Consider the following 15,283-nt stretch of genomic DNA (forward strand, 5'->3'; position numbering starts at 1 on the left):
TTATCTACGACGATAGAGCTGTTTCCGCAAAACGGGTATTTCATTTTTTGTCGTTTTTTAATGAAGACGAAAAAGGCTTTGGGTGAGGGAGAACGCAAGAAAGTGACTCCGCTAAGTACAAATCCAAGGGGACACACAATAGAAACAATGTTAGTGAGAGGGAGGGCGTTCGTTAGATCAGGTACCTGAGGTAAACATCTGGCGTACTGCATGCTAGCTACTTTCACAAATAGATTGAAGGTGTATAGGTCGTTTAAAGTGAGAACTGGTGAAACCTATCTTAAAGACCAAACGCCTATTGGGCGAAAGCTAAGGAGGAAAAGAAAAAAAAGCCAATTTACTTAGTTTTAGCCTTCAGCGCTTCAACTTCTTTGATCAATTTGGAACAGATATCCTGTTGTTGGGCGATCGTGCGAGATTGAGCTGCTAGGTTGTGGTGGAGGAGCTGAAGGTTAGAGAGGACGCCATTAAGGTCCTGCACACTAACAGTTGGCCCTGCTGGTGCGGGAGAAGACTCCGGTGGAGAAATGGTTACGATTGGGGCTGGAACTGGAGTTTCCTTTGGAGCTTCGACGACAACAGTTGGTGTCTCTGGCTCAGGAGTCGCCTCAGCGACCGGCTCCGGTGCTGGAGGTTCTGGTTCCTTGGCAATAACTGGTGTGATTGGGGTGGTTGGGGAAAAGACGGGTTCATGCTTCACAAGCGGGGTAGCTGAAGGTTCTGGGGGGACATAGTCGTCCGAGTACAGCGTGCCGAGGCTGAAGGTTGGAGGGAGGGCGTTCTTTCCACCAAACCATTCGTCACCAGTAAGACCGGGTTTCCCGCTCTGGGTATCTGGGTAGATATCACTGTTGATATGTTAGGAGGGTTTCAAATTTAGTCAAATTATGAGAGGGCGGACGTACTCTTGGAAAGTCTCAGCTCTTCGAGGAACTATGAAAGAGATTGGCTCGATGTAGAGATCATTAACAGTCTTATAACCCCTCATGACTTCATTCTCTTTGACCTATTTTTTTTTAGCGTAAGCCGAATTCTATAACACTCGGAGCTATAAACTTACATCAACACCGCGCTTTGGAACGAAAGCGACACCCCTCTGAGGATCGGAAGACTTGTATTCCGACAAGAATACGAAGTCGTCGTTGGAGTACTCGTAGTATCGGATGTTACCATCGCTGTATGAAGATTTAGCTGAGGGACTCACCGAGTGAACGCATCAAACCATGGTAAGAGAGTCAACTTACCCCTTGCCAGCAAGATACAAGCACTTGGTACCATCATCCCAGAAAGGCATGCAGACACCTGACATGGAGTCGAGCAATTGAAACCCACCAATTGGCTCTCCAGGATTTCTAATATCCCAGAGACCAAGTTGACGGTCACTCATTTTAGAGAAACCAGTTGTCGCAATACGGTCCAAGTCACCGAGCCAGACTGCTCTCGAGTTTTTGGCCCCAGCATGGCCTGCTCCTTCATAAACAGGGGCCTGTTGACGAAGATCCCAAAGGCGCAACTTCTTATCACGGTTGGTGGTAGCAAGGACTGAACCATCGGCGTTGAATGCCATACTTTGGATGACTTCGGGATGCTAAACTTATTTGTCAGAAGTCGCCTTTTGAATACATGGGATTCGAGTAGGCATTCTCACCCTCAAGGTTAGTTTGGCTTGACCGGTAACAATATCCCAGATCTTCACAGTGAAGTCACCGGAGCTTGAGGCTAGGACATGCTCAGCAGCAGGGTGGAAGAGAACATGTCCAACTTTCCTATGCACCAATAGTACCATAAGCATACACCCTATATGTTATGAGTGGAAAGGGGGGCTTACTTCTGATGGCCGCTGAGACGGGCTTCAGGCTTCACCTCCTTGGAAGGAAGCTCTTCTTCATCAACGTGGACGGTGAAGTCCTCAGGCACCTTCCAGACGAATATTTTGGCATCGTCACTGGCGGAAACGACAATATCGTCATGAAACGGGTTCCTAACACAAAAATCCTCAGCAACAATGTACCCCCCATTGACGATCCGACAACGGAGCAGCGTACCAGTCAGTATCCAGTACAGCAGCAGTATGGCCACGGAAAAGAGGGAACTGGTCTGGCAGCTTTCCCCTCTCACCATGAGGGATAACGGCAAATGCGCCTCCACCGCCGGATTCCCAGTTGACGGAAAGGTATTTCGGATTCGCCTTTTGTTGTCAATAAGTATTTTGGTTAGCAACCATTACTCAGTGACCTTGCAAGGGTCCAAGTGTATTCGTACTTTGATTAAGTTGCTATCCCAAGCATTCTTAGAGATATGGAGATTATCGTAGCATTGTTCCTATTGAAGTGTGTTAGTCGTTTGCTGAATTCTTAAGGTTATGCTTCGCAGTAAGCTGGCGTAAGGATCCTGAAGATGAGACAAGGTACCTTTTTCGTCGGTCTACCAAAGACGTGACCTGCGTGAGAACCAATCGAGTTAGAGCTGTCAGGGACACGACGTTGATGTTTAAAAATCCAGTGGTGAAAGTGTCTCGTGACGGGACAGTCTAGTAGTATTACGTACGGTACTTTGAAGAGCGCACGAATCGTGACATGGTCGGTAAGGGCAGGATCTGTGGATTCAAGGAATGATAGGAAAGGGATGAGGCAGGAGGGAAAGATTCGAAGCTAGAGAGCTAAGAAAGTATGGACGTGTGTGTGGCCCGAAGTTGAGAGTTCGAGTTAAGGAGCAGTGCACGCTCAGCTCAGCTCTGAAGATGCTTGCTAGCTATGGTAATGCTATGCTATTAGAAGTTGGTTAGTTAGAATTAGAAGAAGAGAGAAGGAGGATATACCAGTAAAGTTTGGTATTGGTACTTAGCTGGCCAGGAACGAGTTACGGTAATCGTCAAGACCAGCCCAATTACGGAGTAATACACACCTGGCTTCGAGTCGGACTCCCCAAAGTCGGCGTAAGTCGGCGTCAGCTACCGGGGCCAGCTCTTACCCGGGCCCCGGGACCAGCCAAGACATTTGTTATGGAGTGCTGGCGTGGGCTTGGCGTCAACCGGGATTGCAGGGGCATGATCCTCCTAACAACACCGGCGCCATCGACACAAAACTCTCTACTTTACAATCCTCTCTACTTCAAACAACCCCCGTCTCACTCAACTCCAGCGTTTAACATCCTTCGACGTAACTTATTCCCGACATTATAACCTAATCAGTATCTCTTTCACCATGGCTGGGTCGGACGCGACATCGCCGAAACCCGAAAATCACAATGATCGCGAATCATCGTCCAGCGACAGGGACTCATCGCCACAGCCAGAACAACCAAAGCAAAACCCAGCACAAGATCGCATGGCGCGATTCAAAGCCCTCCAGGCCCGTGCAGTATGTACCTACACAAACCTTCCAGCCTAAACTTACTCTTTCTACTTCGAACAGTACCTCTAACCACTACCGTCTCAAAAAAATAGAAATCTTCGGTAGATACAAATCGCAAGGAAGTCTATGCCGAACGGAAACGACAAGCTATTGACCCCCGGGAAATCACCGTCTTGCAAAGACGGAAAGCCGATGCTGAACAGAAACTTGAAAAGGCTGAAATAGCAGAGGAGGGCGGCGACTTCGAGCGAAAACGTGCTTGGGACTGGACCGTTGAAGAGAGTGAAAAGTGGGATAAGAGGCTCGAAAAGAAGAAGAAACATAGAGAAGATGCAGCATTCCAAGACTTCAGGCAGAATGCCGAAAAGGTCTACAAGCGACAATTACGAAATATTGAACCAGATCTAGAAGGCTACGCGAAAGAACGAGCAAAGGTCGCCAAAGACGGTCAGGTTTATGAAACAGAGGACGGAGAACTAGTTGCTATCGACGAGAGTGGTGAATTTTATGCTGATGGAACATCTCTCGCTTTTGTCAACAACAAACCCAGCAGGGATGCGGTTGACAGACTCGTTTCCGACCTGAAGAAAGCGGATGAGGTCAGAACCAAGAGACAGAAGAAGGGAGATGACGACGATATCACCTATATCAACGACAAGAACAAGCAGTTCAACCAGAAACTTGCTCGATACTATAACAAATACACATCAGAAATCCGGGATAGTTTCGAACGAGGCACCATGATCTAGAATTCTGGAACCAAACTCACCACCAGTGGAGAAGAAAACAAGGCCAGATAGATTAATCTATTCTAATACTACGAAAGTGCACCACTACGACGCTTTCAAACATCACAGCATTAATCCGAAGTCGTCTTGGACCATACTTGATAGATGGGTACTTAGTGGAACCCATCAAAACCGTGACCCATCGCGTTACTATTAGGTTGTTCTGTCACAGGAAATGATTCCTTGCCAAAATTGAATATCCTACATCCTGCAAGTCTTGGCAGGCCTTGAATTGAACCAGTTGCATTGGAAAAGGGAACAAGATCCTTGTGGGTGGTTAGTCTGGAATTTCTTAAACAGCTTACCCGTGACTCCTTACCGAGAGAACCGACCGTTGCCGCATAGACCTTCAATGCAATGCTAATTATCACGATGATTATCCTGTACATAAACTTATGATTGAATGAGAAGCGCTGCTTTGGTCTGATTGGAGTTTGTTAATGTACACTACACGTTGATATCCCGCCTAAAATTAAAATACCAAAACCCTCGATCCCAACTTGTCAATTTGCTGTACCTCCACTGGCCCCGTAGTCGACTCGTCTTCAATCGCATGAACAACCGCTACTCCGACTTTCTCGACATCAAGAGGGGCTGAACCTGCTGCACCTAGCAATCCCGAAAAGATGCTGCCAGTAAGGCTATTCATTGTTGAGGAAACCCTTGTCAAATAGCTCATTGGCACCGTAAATGGCCTCTCGCTGGAGCACATGAAGCCTGACGAAGATGTATTAGAAAAACATTGAATGTTCGTTGGTTTTTGGTGTAATGACCCTACCTGGTCTAAAGAATATCGATCTGAAGTCCGGAACTTGAGATAGGAGGTCCTCAGCCTCCCTTTTTGTTGAAATATATCTCTGTGGAAGGACTGGGAACCCAGCAGCAGCAGATATGTATAAAAAGGTCTTCTTTGGTGCCGAAGACGACTCGACGAACTGCTTAGCAGCAATCAAAGCTATACAATTTTAGATTAGCAAAAACTAAGCAACATTAATATACGAGTTGCGGATGCCTACCTGAGTCCCGATTTAGCTTCTCATAGGTCAACTGTCTGCCTCCAGTGTCGCTACCGCCCTCTCCAGTTCCTGCTGTCTCCTCACCGGGCACCTTCTCCAATGGATTCTTACTCTTCGGCCATGCACTCCCCGTGGTCCCAAACGCCTTCCTCAGCCCCGAAATCGGATTCTCCTTCCCCCTCAGCACATCCTTATAGTCCGCCTCCAACAATAATCCCATACTATGCACCACTGCATCTGCATCTGCCAGATGAGGCTTATATGTCGCAGGCTCAAAAATGTCGGCTGAGACCCAGGTCACATTTTCAGCCCATTCTGGGCGACGGCCTGATTTGCTAGATGTCTGCCAGTCCGGTTCTCCTGAGCGGGAAAGGGAGATGACTTTCCAATTCCTTTGTGTAGCAGCTTGGCATATTTTGCTTCCTACGAGATGTATTAACAAATATTTCCAAAATATGCGTAGATGCAATACATGCATGCGCATGTGATAACGGCATAACTTACCTAGAAATCCATTGCCGCCAAAGACGGCGAGACACTTTCGGGCTGCCATTAGATGTGTGTATCCGATGAAGTTTGATGTATGTATGAATGGAAAAGGAATTTCAACCCAATGAATTTCTGGCCGACTGCCTCTTATATTGTATCAAGCCAAATTCCCCAATGCAATGAGCGAATGCTGGTGTATGCGTCGTTGTTTTAAATGTATGATATCATGACATTTTCGCTTGGCGAGCCGCATTCAGAAGCCGCCGCACAGCTCATCTGCGGCATCCCGTTCAAGCAATCACGCGCATAGCTTCTATCCGCATCTTCTCCCACACCATCAACTCCCGACATCACCACCTATAGCACCCTCCAAGATGTCAACTTCAACCCAACGTAACGTCGCCGACCTCACAAACTGGTTTTTAAATGCCAAACGCTCTCTCAACTCCGTAACATACTGCACCCGCGGTAACGAAATCATAACGACAACTCGTAACTCCCTTATCGATGCCTCCATTATGTCCTCCCGTGCGTCCTTTCTCCAAAGCGGTATTAAGGACGAATTAAAGTTGCTTCAAACCGCAAATTCAGTGATGGAGAATCAGCGTGAACTTGCTAGGAAGGATTTCCAAAACTCCTTAGGGATGTTAGATGAGGCAGATCAAAGGCTTGATGAAACACTTGCGACTTTAAGGAGGACGGAGGTTGAAGGTGCTTTTTCGGCCGTGGAAGGAACGGGAGAGGAGGGACAGCAGAGGTGTTTATACGATTTCGTGGATGAAGACGGTATTGAGAATTTGAAAAGTCAGCTGAAAGGGGTGATTGATCAAGTACAGGTTAGGCATTACATTCTCTATAAAACCACTATAAATGTGCTCTGGAAGTTCGGGGCTAATCACTTTGAGTAATATTTTTTGGTGATTATGGAAGCAGATAGGAAACAGATGAAGTCTTTGAATCGCATCTGGATCCATTCACCGTGCTTATCGCATCGATAACAGAGTCGCTAAGCTCGCTGTCGAAGAAATCAGATATTCCCGATCTCGTAATCGCTATCAGACCATCTCTAGAATTGATGGAGGAGCATGCCTCCGTGATGGCATCACTATTGGAATCGCTAGCAAAACATTACGATCTCTGCTCGTTGGCGCTAAAGCGGGCGGAATCGCATGATGGTGGGATATCAAGTCAGGAAGGGGACCCTGAAACGGAAGATGACATAGCGAACATGCTTGCTGTTCTTGAAAAGGATGCCGGTGAAGTCGACGATGTAGTAAACGAGATCAAAGAACGACTCGATGATATGGAATCCACAGGTATACTAGTCGAACGAACGCTTCAAGATATTGGAGATCACTACCGAGCGGTACTTGCGCTTTTGGAGAAGATGCATGATGGACAAAGTAGCTTAGTGGATTGTACAATACAATCGAAGGACTTTGTGCAAAAGCAGAATGACAACCAGAGGATCATCGCAGAGAGATTGGACGAGTTGCAGAGGTTGACAGATCACTACGTACTATTTGGAGATGCTTACGATGCACTGCTTGTGGAGGTTGGAAGAAGGATAACAGTGCAGCGACAGAAAGATTCCATCATTCAAGAGGCCTTGGCACAGATTGACATGCTAAATGAGCGTGAGTGTTCCCCTCTGCGGAATCTCAATCATATTGATAATAGACCAAACATGCTGACGGAAGTTACTACAGGGGACCTAAATGAGAGAGAGCAATTCCGGTCCGAATATGGTGATTTCCTACCATCGGATATCTGGCCAGGCTTGTCAGATCCACCAGGAGCTTACACAGTCCAGCGGATGGATGCCTGGGAGATTCCTGAAATTAAACAGGGTGTTATTGAGAATGCAATGACAAGACGAGCGGCTGCTATCTCGTCAGGCGTTCGACAATTTTAGGTGTTTGATGTTTTCATGAATTCGTAAGCTATAGTTATTGAGCGGTGGGTTTATCATTTTCAAGGATATCCAAGTGGGCGTTTACATGTTCGGAAGGCTTATAAATCCAATAAAACTTGGTGTATTTTACAAGATTCATGGGAAACATTAATCCTAGATTTATCATATCAGAATAGTTTTATATCGACGTCAAATAACTAACTACTCGCCGATATCGCGATGTGGGCCACTTCGCAGGCACTACACTGGGGATGCTCCGATGTGTTGACTTCCTGTTGTAAATTTTCCTTCTTTCTTCCGCAAAACTTCAATATAAAACCAACCACACGACACACCGCGCAACCTCCAATCGATAAATTGAAGAACAGTTCTCCGAAACTGCGGGAGCCACCCATCTATCCGAAAGCTACAGGCTTCCAGCGTCTCGAGGCTGGTAGTATCGTGGCCCCCCAGTCGGCAATGGAAGTCAGATGAATTTTCATTCATGCGGCCGTAGCCTTAAATTGGCCGTTAACGTCTCCAGACACCCCTCCAAACCCCACCACCATCACCCACACTACCATTGCCGCCATAGTTTCCGAATAATACCCATTACCAATCTTTCTACGCCTTCTTCAAATATACATCTACACACATCGAGTACCGTCTTAAATCGTACCGAACACCCCTATGTACATCAGATCGACAATGAACACCACTTCGACAATCGATACATTAGTAAAGAAGACCGTGACTTTCTCTGGCAGGCCAAGTCTGCGAATCTAAAGGCCGACGTTCGTAAAAGAACATACTCCGAAGAATCAATATTTAAACCGAATTCTTACGATATCCTCGCTGGTTTCTCCAGAAAACATAACAATGAAAAGGTTCGACAGGACGACAAATACGATATCCCGCCCCCGCCCCCGCCCCCTTCGCACAGAGAGCGTCATGGTGCTTCGATAGCACAATCTCGACCTAAAACGGTGGATGGTGTTGTTCGAAGTGGAGGGGAAAGGGATGCTGAGAAAACGAAGAATCACAAGCAGGTACTTTTCGAGATTCTAGTTTATAGATTGGGGTATATTGGCTTATACAACCGGACAGCTTTTCGCAGCGATAGATCATGGCTTCGAGAAAGGACCTGAGGATTGGCCGGCGACATTTTACCTTGTCGCTTGTGCTCAGGCATATGGTACTCTAGATCCAAGAGTTCGCACAGCTTCCATATCCTACCTCGTCAAACGCTTTGTTAGAGGTGGAAGACACAACGATATTATTCGTCTATACACCGAGATTCAGAACTCGTGGTTGCCATTTGAGCAGCGAGAACTTGATTCAATTGAGTACTTCAAATCAATGTTCAAGGCGTTTACTCTAAAACCAGCCGAGTCATCTAAAACCGTTAACGATGTGCTACAAAGTTCGCATACCCAATAGACCCCTCATCAAGTCTAAGTTCTATACTAACAGTCAAGCATAGCCTTCAATGCTGCAACCTCAAGCTTTCAACGGCAATACACCCTCACTTCTTCTTCCTTCAAACAGCATTTAACCCCATACTTCATGCTCTTCCTATCGACCAATCTTAGTCTCCGCGAATCCCTCTCTGCCATTTCCTCGAAGGTTTCGCAAATCCAAAATCCAGCCACCGGATCTCGCCTCCTACCAAATCTATATTCTAAGCTGAACTCTGCTCTCCTTGCATCTCAGAAACTAAAACCGGAGACAGTAAACGGCTTTCGGTTGACATCATTCTATAAAGCTCAATCTTCGCTATTATCGATAATATCACGGGTGCCCCGGGAAAGTTCCATCTGTCAACAATTTGCGAGGGTAATATTCTCACAAGCATTAACATGGGAAGAGATTCTGGAGGGTAAAAAACTAGTCCTTGACAATAGCGCTCCCGGAAAGACGCACGAAATCCTCCCACTACAATCGGCACTTTTCAGATCCCTCCACCGTACTTCTACAGCTACGCAACCGGGCACCCAACGCGCCAAACACGTAGTGGAATTCACTACTGACCTCCTGGCGCTTACAAACCTTCGTGGTGGGCCAAGACAGCTAGGCACCTCCGTCGCCGTCGCTCTAAGCCTTCACTCAAATATGGGGACATTTACAGCTGCGGAAACATTACTGGATAAACTAGACATGCTCCTATCGAAAAATAAAGATAAAAGTGTAAATGCCCCGGTATTCTACATCCAGGATGCCATCAACAACTTAAGAGAAACAGTCATCCGCAAGACTTCACACCGACGAGATGCAAAGTTTAGGGCGGCAGGGATTGCAATGCGGATGTTTGAATTGCATGTTTTGTCCATTCAACCTCGAGCCGGAAAGGGACGCGAGAGGATACACCAGGGGCTTGTTAGGGATCTGGTCAAATTATTAGCGTTATGCGATGACCAGGCGTCGGTACTGAGAGTTTGGGAGGCATTGAAGGGAGATGTTGGGGTTAAAAATATCAAGCTTTCGACAATCGAAGGGATTCTCGATACATTGACGAAAACGAGGGGCGTGGTGTACGCAAAGGATATACTACTAGAAGTCGAAAGGGAAGGAAGGATCAGCCCGTCAACCATCGTACCGTTTATTGGTGTTAAAGATATGGATGATTGGGTGTTCGATGAGATTATAAGAGCTGGTGTGAGGAATGGTATCGATTGGAAGAGTGTGGGATACTTGTATCAGTTGAGAAGGGGGCAGGGGAGAAAGAGTAAAAAGGTCGAAGAATGGGCAGAGGCGATGAGGGGCTGCGGAGATGAGTTTGTCTGGGGTAAGGGTGGGATGGTAGTCGAAGAGGTGATGGAAGGGGTCGAAAGAGCTTTTAAGGAGTAACTGGTTTGCAGATTTGATCGAAGTACACTGTAGATATTGTAGTATAGCTTGATTTTTGGATTGTATATAATATAGATTTCATATGTTTTCTATTACGGGAATGTATAAAAGCGGCTGGAGTGCAAAAGCTAGCTTTATCAACCGCACCGACCTAGGCTCCCATTATAAGCTATGGCATAGTATTTATGTCTTCAAAGCCCGAGACTATCTTCAGAGCAAGTCTTCCCAAATAGAACCCTACCGTGTAACTTCGTGAAACTAGGTATTACTGCGCCAGAGACTCAGTCGCCCAAGATCATTGAGGCTACTTATATGTAGGCTCGAGTTCAAAAATACAACATGTAACACAAGACTCGAAGGGGTAGTTAGTAGCTGGCCTTCCGAAATTCATAACCCAGAAATCGGAAATGGGACAAGACTTATATCTGCAGTGTATCTTCTAGTACATCCGCGGATAGAAGCGTTCAGATGCTTCAATTTAGATACCATCCCTGCTGTTACCCTTTGTCCTTTCCTAGGCAATATACCATCATAGGCTCGTAAGAGCCCAACAATCGTTCTTTTGTCAGAAGTACGTACCAAGGGTCCGCAATCCGGTTGACGATATAACATGAACTCCGCATGTAACAAAGCCGTTTTCCCTGAAGAATCTTTTATACTGGTGTCAATATCCTTACGTGAAAGCAGTAGGCGAACCATCGCTCTAAGTCCATATCTAGATGCACGTATTAGGATTGTTTCCTCGTTGTAGAATCTATTGTTCACTTCGATTTTCGGGTGCGCCAGCAGCATTTTCGTCATATCCTCAAGATTGTTTTTTACAGCCCAATATAGTGCTGTTTCCCCGTGATACCCACGTTGATTGGGGTTAACTTTTTCGTGGGCTAAGAGGAATTTGGTTATCTCTCCACGGTTTTTCTTAACCGCGAGAAGGAGTGGTGAATCTCCCAAGTATGAGCCAGAAACAGAGCAAGCATTCGGATCGATTCCGGGTGCTGCGAGTAGTAGACGGACAACTGCCTCCTTCCCGTGTATTGTTGCATATGATAATGGTGTTAGGCCTCCCGATCCGGTTACAAACCCGGTTTCCCAACGATAGGGCTCTGACTTTACGTTGATGTCGATTCGAGGATCCGCAATTAGGACTTTAACTACTCCATCCCAACCATATTCCGCAGCATAAGACAGTGCTGTTCGATTTTCCTCCTCCTCAGTCGGGTTTTTAGCCCGAGCATTTGGGTTAACCCTCGGGTCCTGTAGTAGCATTCTGACAACTCCTTCATGCCCCCGTCGTGCAGCAAAGAATAAGGGTGTCCAGTTTTCTCCTCTGCTTTGATTGATATTATCGATTGCATACTCGGCAGCTTTAGAGTCCGGTTTGATTCTAGGGTCTGCAAGTAAGATTCTGACCACTTCTTCGTAGCCCCCACCTGCTGCGAGAGAAAGCGGTGATCTGCTTTGGCCATAGTCCGTCCGAGCTGTGAAGTCCGGATCAACTCGAGGATCATTAAGCAGGATCCTAACTACCTCCTCATGGCCTTCTCTTGCCGCGTATGATAATGGGGTCCAAGTATTTTGCCGCTCATGCGGATCACGGCTCTTAGAATTCGGGTCGATTCTTCGATCCTTGAGGAATATTTGAACGATTTTGCTGTGGCCATTTTCCGCTGCGAATGATAATGGGGCCCGGAACGACGGTTTACCGGTTTCGTTTGGTATACAGTCTGGGTAAACTTTGGGATGAGCAAGGAGTAGTCTGACAATCTCTTGGTGGCCGTATTTCGCTGCAAAACACAGTGGCGTCTGCCCCCAGAAATCCTTGGTATTGACATCCGCACCACTTTCTATAAACGATTTTACGACTTCAATCAGTCCGAAATATGCTGCCATGTGCAAGGCTGTCGTCATTGTCCAAGGATCGATTTGATGCTTTGAAATTGTTACTTGAAGTGACAGGTCCAGGATTGATTGGCAGGATAAGAACTCCATCAGTCGAGGTCGTTTTTGGGATGCTAGTTTGCGAGCATGATGTCCCCAGTTATTCGCAGCGTATTCGTAAAATGGATATAGTCCCAGGCGTTTTTCCTTCTCCTTCACCCTCTCATTTACATGAGTTTGATTGATATACATACGATCGTTCCCCAGTCTTTTCCCCATCTCTTCGCTCTCAGTCTTAAACACTTTTAACGAGAGATATGTAACACAGACATCCGTGATATTAGCCTCAACGCGAGGAAACCACTTCTGCTGAGTTTCTTCAAAATACTGCTGTGCGGTATAATGGGCGATACGAATAATTTTGCTTTCGGCATCGATTGTGACCAGACCAGCGCATACTGATATTATATCTTCGACGGTCGATATGTTTATTTCGTCGAATTCCATCCCAGTTGATTCCATCCCTTCGAGCTCAACTCCAAGCGCATGCTGAAGTTCAATGATGGTTAGTGGCTTCATGGAGCAAGTAACCCATGAGATCACATTCATACCCAGTTCTCTTGAATCTGTATCTTGGCCGTCAACCCTTTTCATAGCACTTTCGTAAGCTTTGTAGTAGGCCTCTGAACCGGTTGGGAGTGTTTTTAATCCGTCGAGTAGTTTTTTTAGAGACTTCTTCGTACATAGATTTCGAAAGTGTAGTTGGGCCAGTAAAAACCTATGAATATTAGTTTTCAAGTGTCAAAGATTGATATTAGTCCATTGTCGAGGTGAGGAGAAAATAGCTTACATCCCATCGACCGCCTTTGTAATTTCCGTTATAATTTCCTCTCTGTAAGATTTCAAGAGCGGCCGCTCTGATCGCGATACTTGGTCGTCCAAGTACCTTCGAATATCCTCATCCGTAGCCCGAATCTTCAACATCGCGCTGCCTAGTCGTTCAAATCTATTTGATATATCCAGAATAAATCTCGAAGTAGCAAATATATTGACCCCATATTCCGCCTGAAGTTCGAATAACCGATCCAAAATCCTTCCTCGGCATCCACCATCATCGTAGCTCTGGCATTCATCTAGAGCATCGACCGCAAAGAATAGTTTTTCGTACAAAGACATTACGGTCTTTAATGCCCTCAAGACTTCTTGAACTGTTGGTCGTGTTTTTTCCTTCTTATGGTCTTCATATAACAACCGTACTTCTTCCGGTAGAGACGGTCGGGCCATGCTTAGCTTTTTCAATAGATATGAGAAAAACTCTTCTTCTGTTAACTGTTGCTTAAAACTAAAGTATACATAGGCGATACAAGTGTCGGAATCGGTACGGTATTTTTGATATAGATCGTCGATAACAATTGACATGAGAATCGTTTTTCCAGCTCCAGGGATTCCGGGGCAAAAGAGCGTCATGCCGGTACCGGGGGATCGTATCCATTTTTGATATTCTTCAGATTCTAGAAGCCAAGATCCCGTCCCTGGATATCTTCTGTTAAGGAAATCACTTTGCTGTGTTCCGTAGTCAATCGGAGTAAGCCATTCGATGATCTTCTCTTCTTCTTGGGCGACTTGGTGGTGGAGTATGACATCCATGTTGTTTTTACTAACGACAACATCCTTTTGGATGTCTTTGAGAACTGTATGATTGAGAAAGAACTATTAGTTAAAAGACTATACACATAGATACATACACTGTGTGTACTACTCCTAGAAGTACTTTATAAAAAAAGGAAATTTGTTATCTTTTAGTCGACATACTGATTCGGAACTCTGGAGCCCACGATGGTAGCTCTTGTATTTTTGCCGGCCTCAAAGTATTTAGAAGCTCTCTTGCATACGCTGCCGCCGTCAGTGCCGCATAATTGTGCCACTCATCGTTTTTGTGCGAATCCGAATAATCACATATCCCTCTGATAACGAGACAAGGCAGATTATTCATCAAACCCGCCGCTTCCATCTCAAAACATAAGATACCAACTTCCCTAGCATACCGATCTCTTTCAATAGCGTTCTTCATAAGAGTGTTCGAAGAAGCAATTGTTCCGTAATGAATCATCACTTCACGGCTCCCATCACGCGGGGGACGCTCTACCGTCTGTTCTTCCTGGCAATTCTGACACGTTTTACCTGCACTTTGATGCAAATAATTCGACCGATATAATTGATCCTGAGAGGGACGTCGAAAACTAGCCATATCATCCATCAACTTGATATGCTCCGCCAATTTATCGGGTCTCCTTGTATCCCTATGAAGCCGTAACAAACGCGGCATGGCCCCAAGCAATACCGACGGCGGAGCATTCAATTGACCAGTCCGTCTGAACAACTGTGATGACCCTCTCCCATCAGCTCCATCGCCCTCCCCTTCCTCTTGCAGCCGTTTCCCAAGATCAAATTGTACAACCCCCCCGAGATCTCCTTCCGGTTGACTAACCACAACATCACCCAATCTTATATCCCTTTGGTTTGTCGGCGCCCCTCCGCCTATTCCGACCATCAAGGCGAATCTTAGATTTGGAAATGATCGAACCATGTCCTTGGCGACAATCGCGGCTGAGACGGTTCCATAGCGGCCGCTTGGGAGACATCCGATTACTACGTAGTGTCCGTTTATCATCCCATATTCGTAGGTGTTATCGTCCTTCATGTCGATATTTAGTTCATCTGGAGCTTCGAACTCGTCATCGAGCATTCGACAGGCTGCTTCGTATTCTTCTTGTAAGGCGCATATCCAGCCTACTGTATAATTTTCTATCACCGATTCCGCCATTTTTATATATTTTCCACGGAATGTCTAGTTTGCTATGGAGTCGTCGCAGTACTTAAATATCTGTACTCAGGGTATAAAATCCTGGCAAGGAAAAAAAAGAAAGTTAGATTATATACCAAAGAAAGCTATTAGAAAGGTGAGAATAAACCTTACGGCATATCCATATCGGTGGAAAATGGGATAAAGAATAGTTA

General features: G+C 45.9%; 5 protein-coding genes across 5 annotated transcripts; 2 read left to right on the top strand and 3 right to left on the bottom strand.

The window, feature by feature from the left end:
* Positions 1 to 337: 337 nt before the first annotated feature.
* Positions 338 to 2,578, bottom strand: AOL_s00043g572 (uncharacterized protein; the record flags this gene model as incomplete). Its single annotated transcript, XM_011121058.1, has 10 exons — positions 338 to 848; positions 906 to 1,006; positions 1,061 to 1,175; positions 1,245 to 1,588; positions 1,649 to 1,766; positions 1,829 to 1,981; positions 2,046 to 2,188; positions 2,263 to 2,322; positions 2,412 to 2,440; positions 2,548 to 2,578. The coding sequence occupies 10 exons, from the start codon at positions 2,576 to 2,578 to the stop codon at positions 338 to 340; spliced, it is 1,605 nt and encodes a 534-aa protein (XP_011119360.1).
* Positions 2,579 to 3,203: 625 nt separating this feature from the next.
* Positions 3,204 to 4,102, top strand: AOL_s00043g573 (uncharacterized protein; the record flags this gene model as incomplete). The annotated part of the gene is made up of 2 exons (XM_011121059.1): positions 3,204 to 3,359; positions 3,446 to 4,102. 2 exons carry the CDS (start codon positions 3,204 to 3,206, stop codon positions 4,100 to 4,102), a joined length of 813 nt encoding a protein of 270 aa, XP_011119361.1.
* Positions 4,103 to 4,613: 511 nt separating this feature from the next.
* AOL_s00043g574 (uncharacterized protein) lies at positions 4,614 to 5,710 on the bottom strand (the record flags this gene model as incomplete). The annotated part of the gene is made up of 4 exons (XM_011121060.1): positions 4,614 to 4,858; positions 4,920 to 5,096; positions 5,158 to 5,580; positions 5,662 to 5,710. The coding sequence occupies 4 exons, from the start codon at positions 5,708 to 5,710 to the stop codon at positions 4,614 to 4,616; spliced, it is 894 nt and encodes a 297-aa protein (XP_011119362.1).
* A 310-nt stretch (positions 5,711 to 6,020) lies between these two features.
* AOL_s00043g575 (uncharacterized protein) lies at positions 6,021 to 10,387 on the top strand (the record flags this gene model as incomplete). The annotated part of the gene is made up of 6 exons (XM_011121061.1): positions 6,021 to 6,482; positions 6,584 to 7,283; positions 7,356 to 7,539; positions 8,280 to 8,589; positions 8,648 to 8,963; positions 9,024 to 10,387. The coding sequence occupies 6 exons, from the start codon at positions 6,021 to 6,023 to the stop codon at positions 10,385 to 10,387; spliced, it is 3,336 nt and encodes a 1,111-aa protein (XP_011119363.1).
* Positions 10,388 to 10,865: 478 nt separating this feature from the next.
* AOL_s00043g576 (uncharacterized protein) lies at positions 10,866 to 15,089 on the bottom strand (the record flags this gene model as incomplete). Its single annotated transcript, XM_011121062.1, has 4 exons — positions 10,866 to 10,901; positions 10,967 to 13,043; positions 13,116 to 13,956; positions 14,078 to 15,089. The coding sequence occupies 4 exons, from the start codon at positions 15,087 to 15,089 to the stop codon at positions 10,866 to 10,868; spliced, it is 3,966 nt and encodes a 1,321-aa protein (XP_011119364.1).
* Positions 15,090 to 15,283: the final 194 nt, after the last annotated feature.

Source organism: Orbilia oligospora (assembly GCF_000225545.1).
Source record: "Orbilia oligospora ATCC 24927 unplaced genomic scaffold scaffold00043, whole genome shotgun sequence".
NCBI classification, from domain to species: domain Eukaryota; kingdom Fungi; phylum Ascomycota; class Orbiliomycetes; order Orbiliales; family Orbiliaceae; genus Orbilia; species Orbilia oligospora.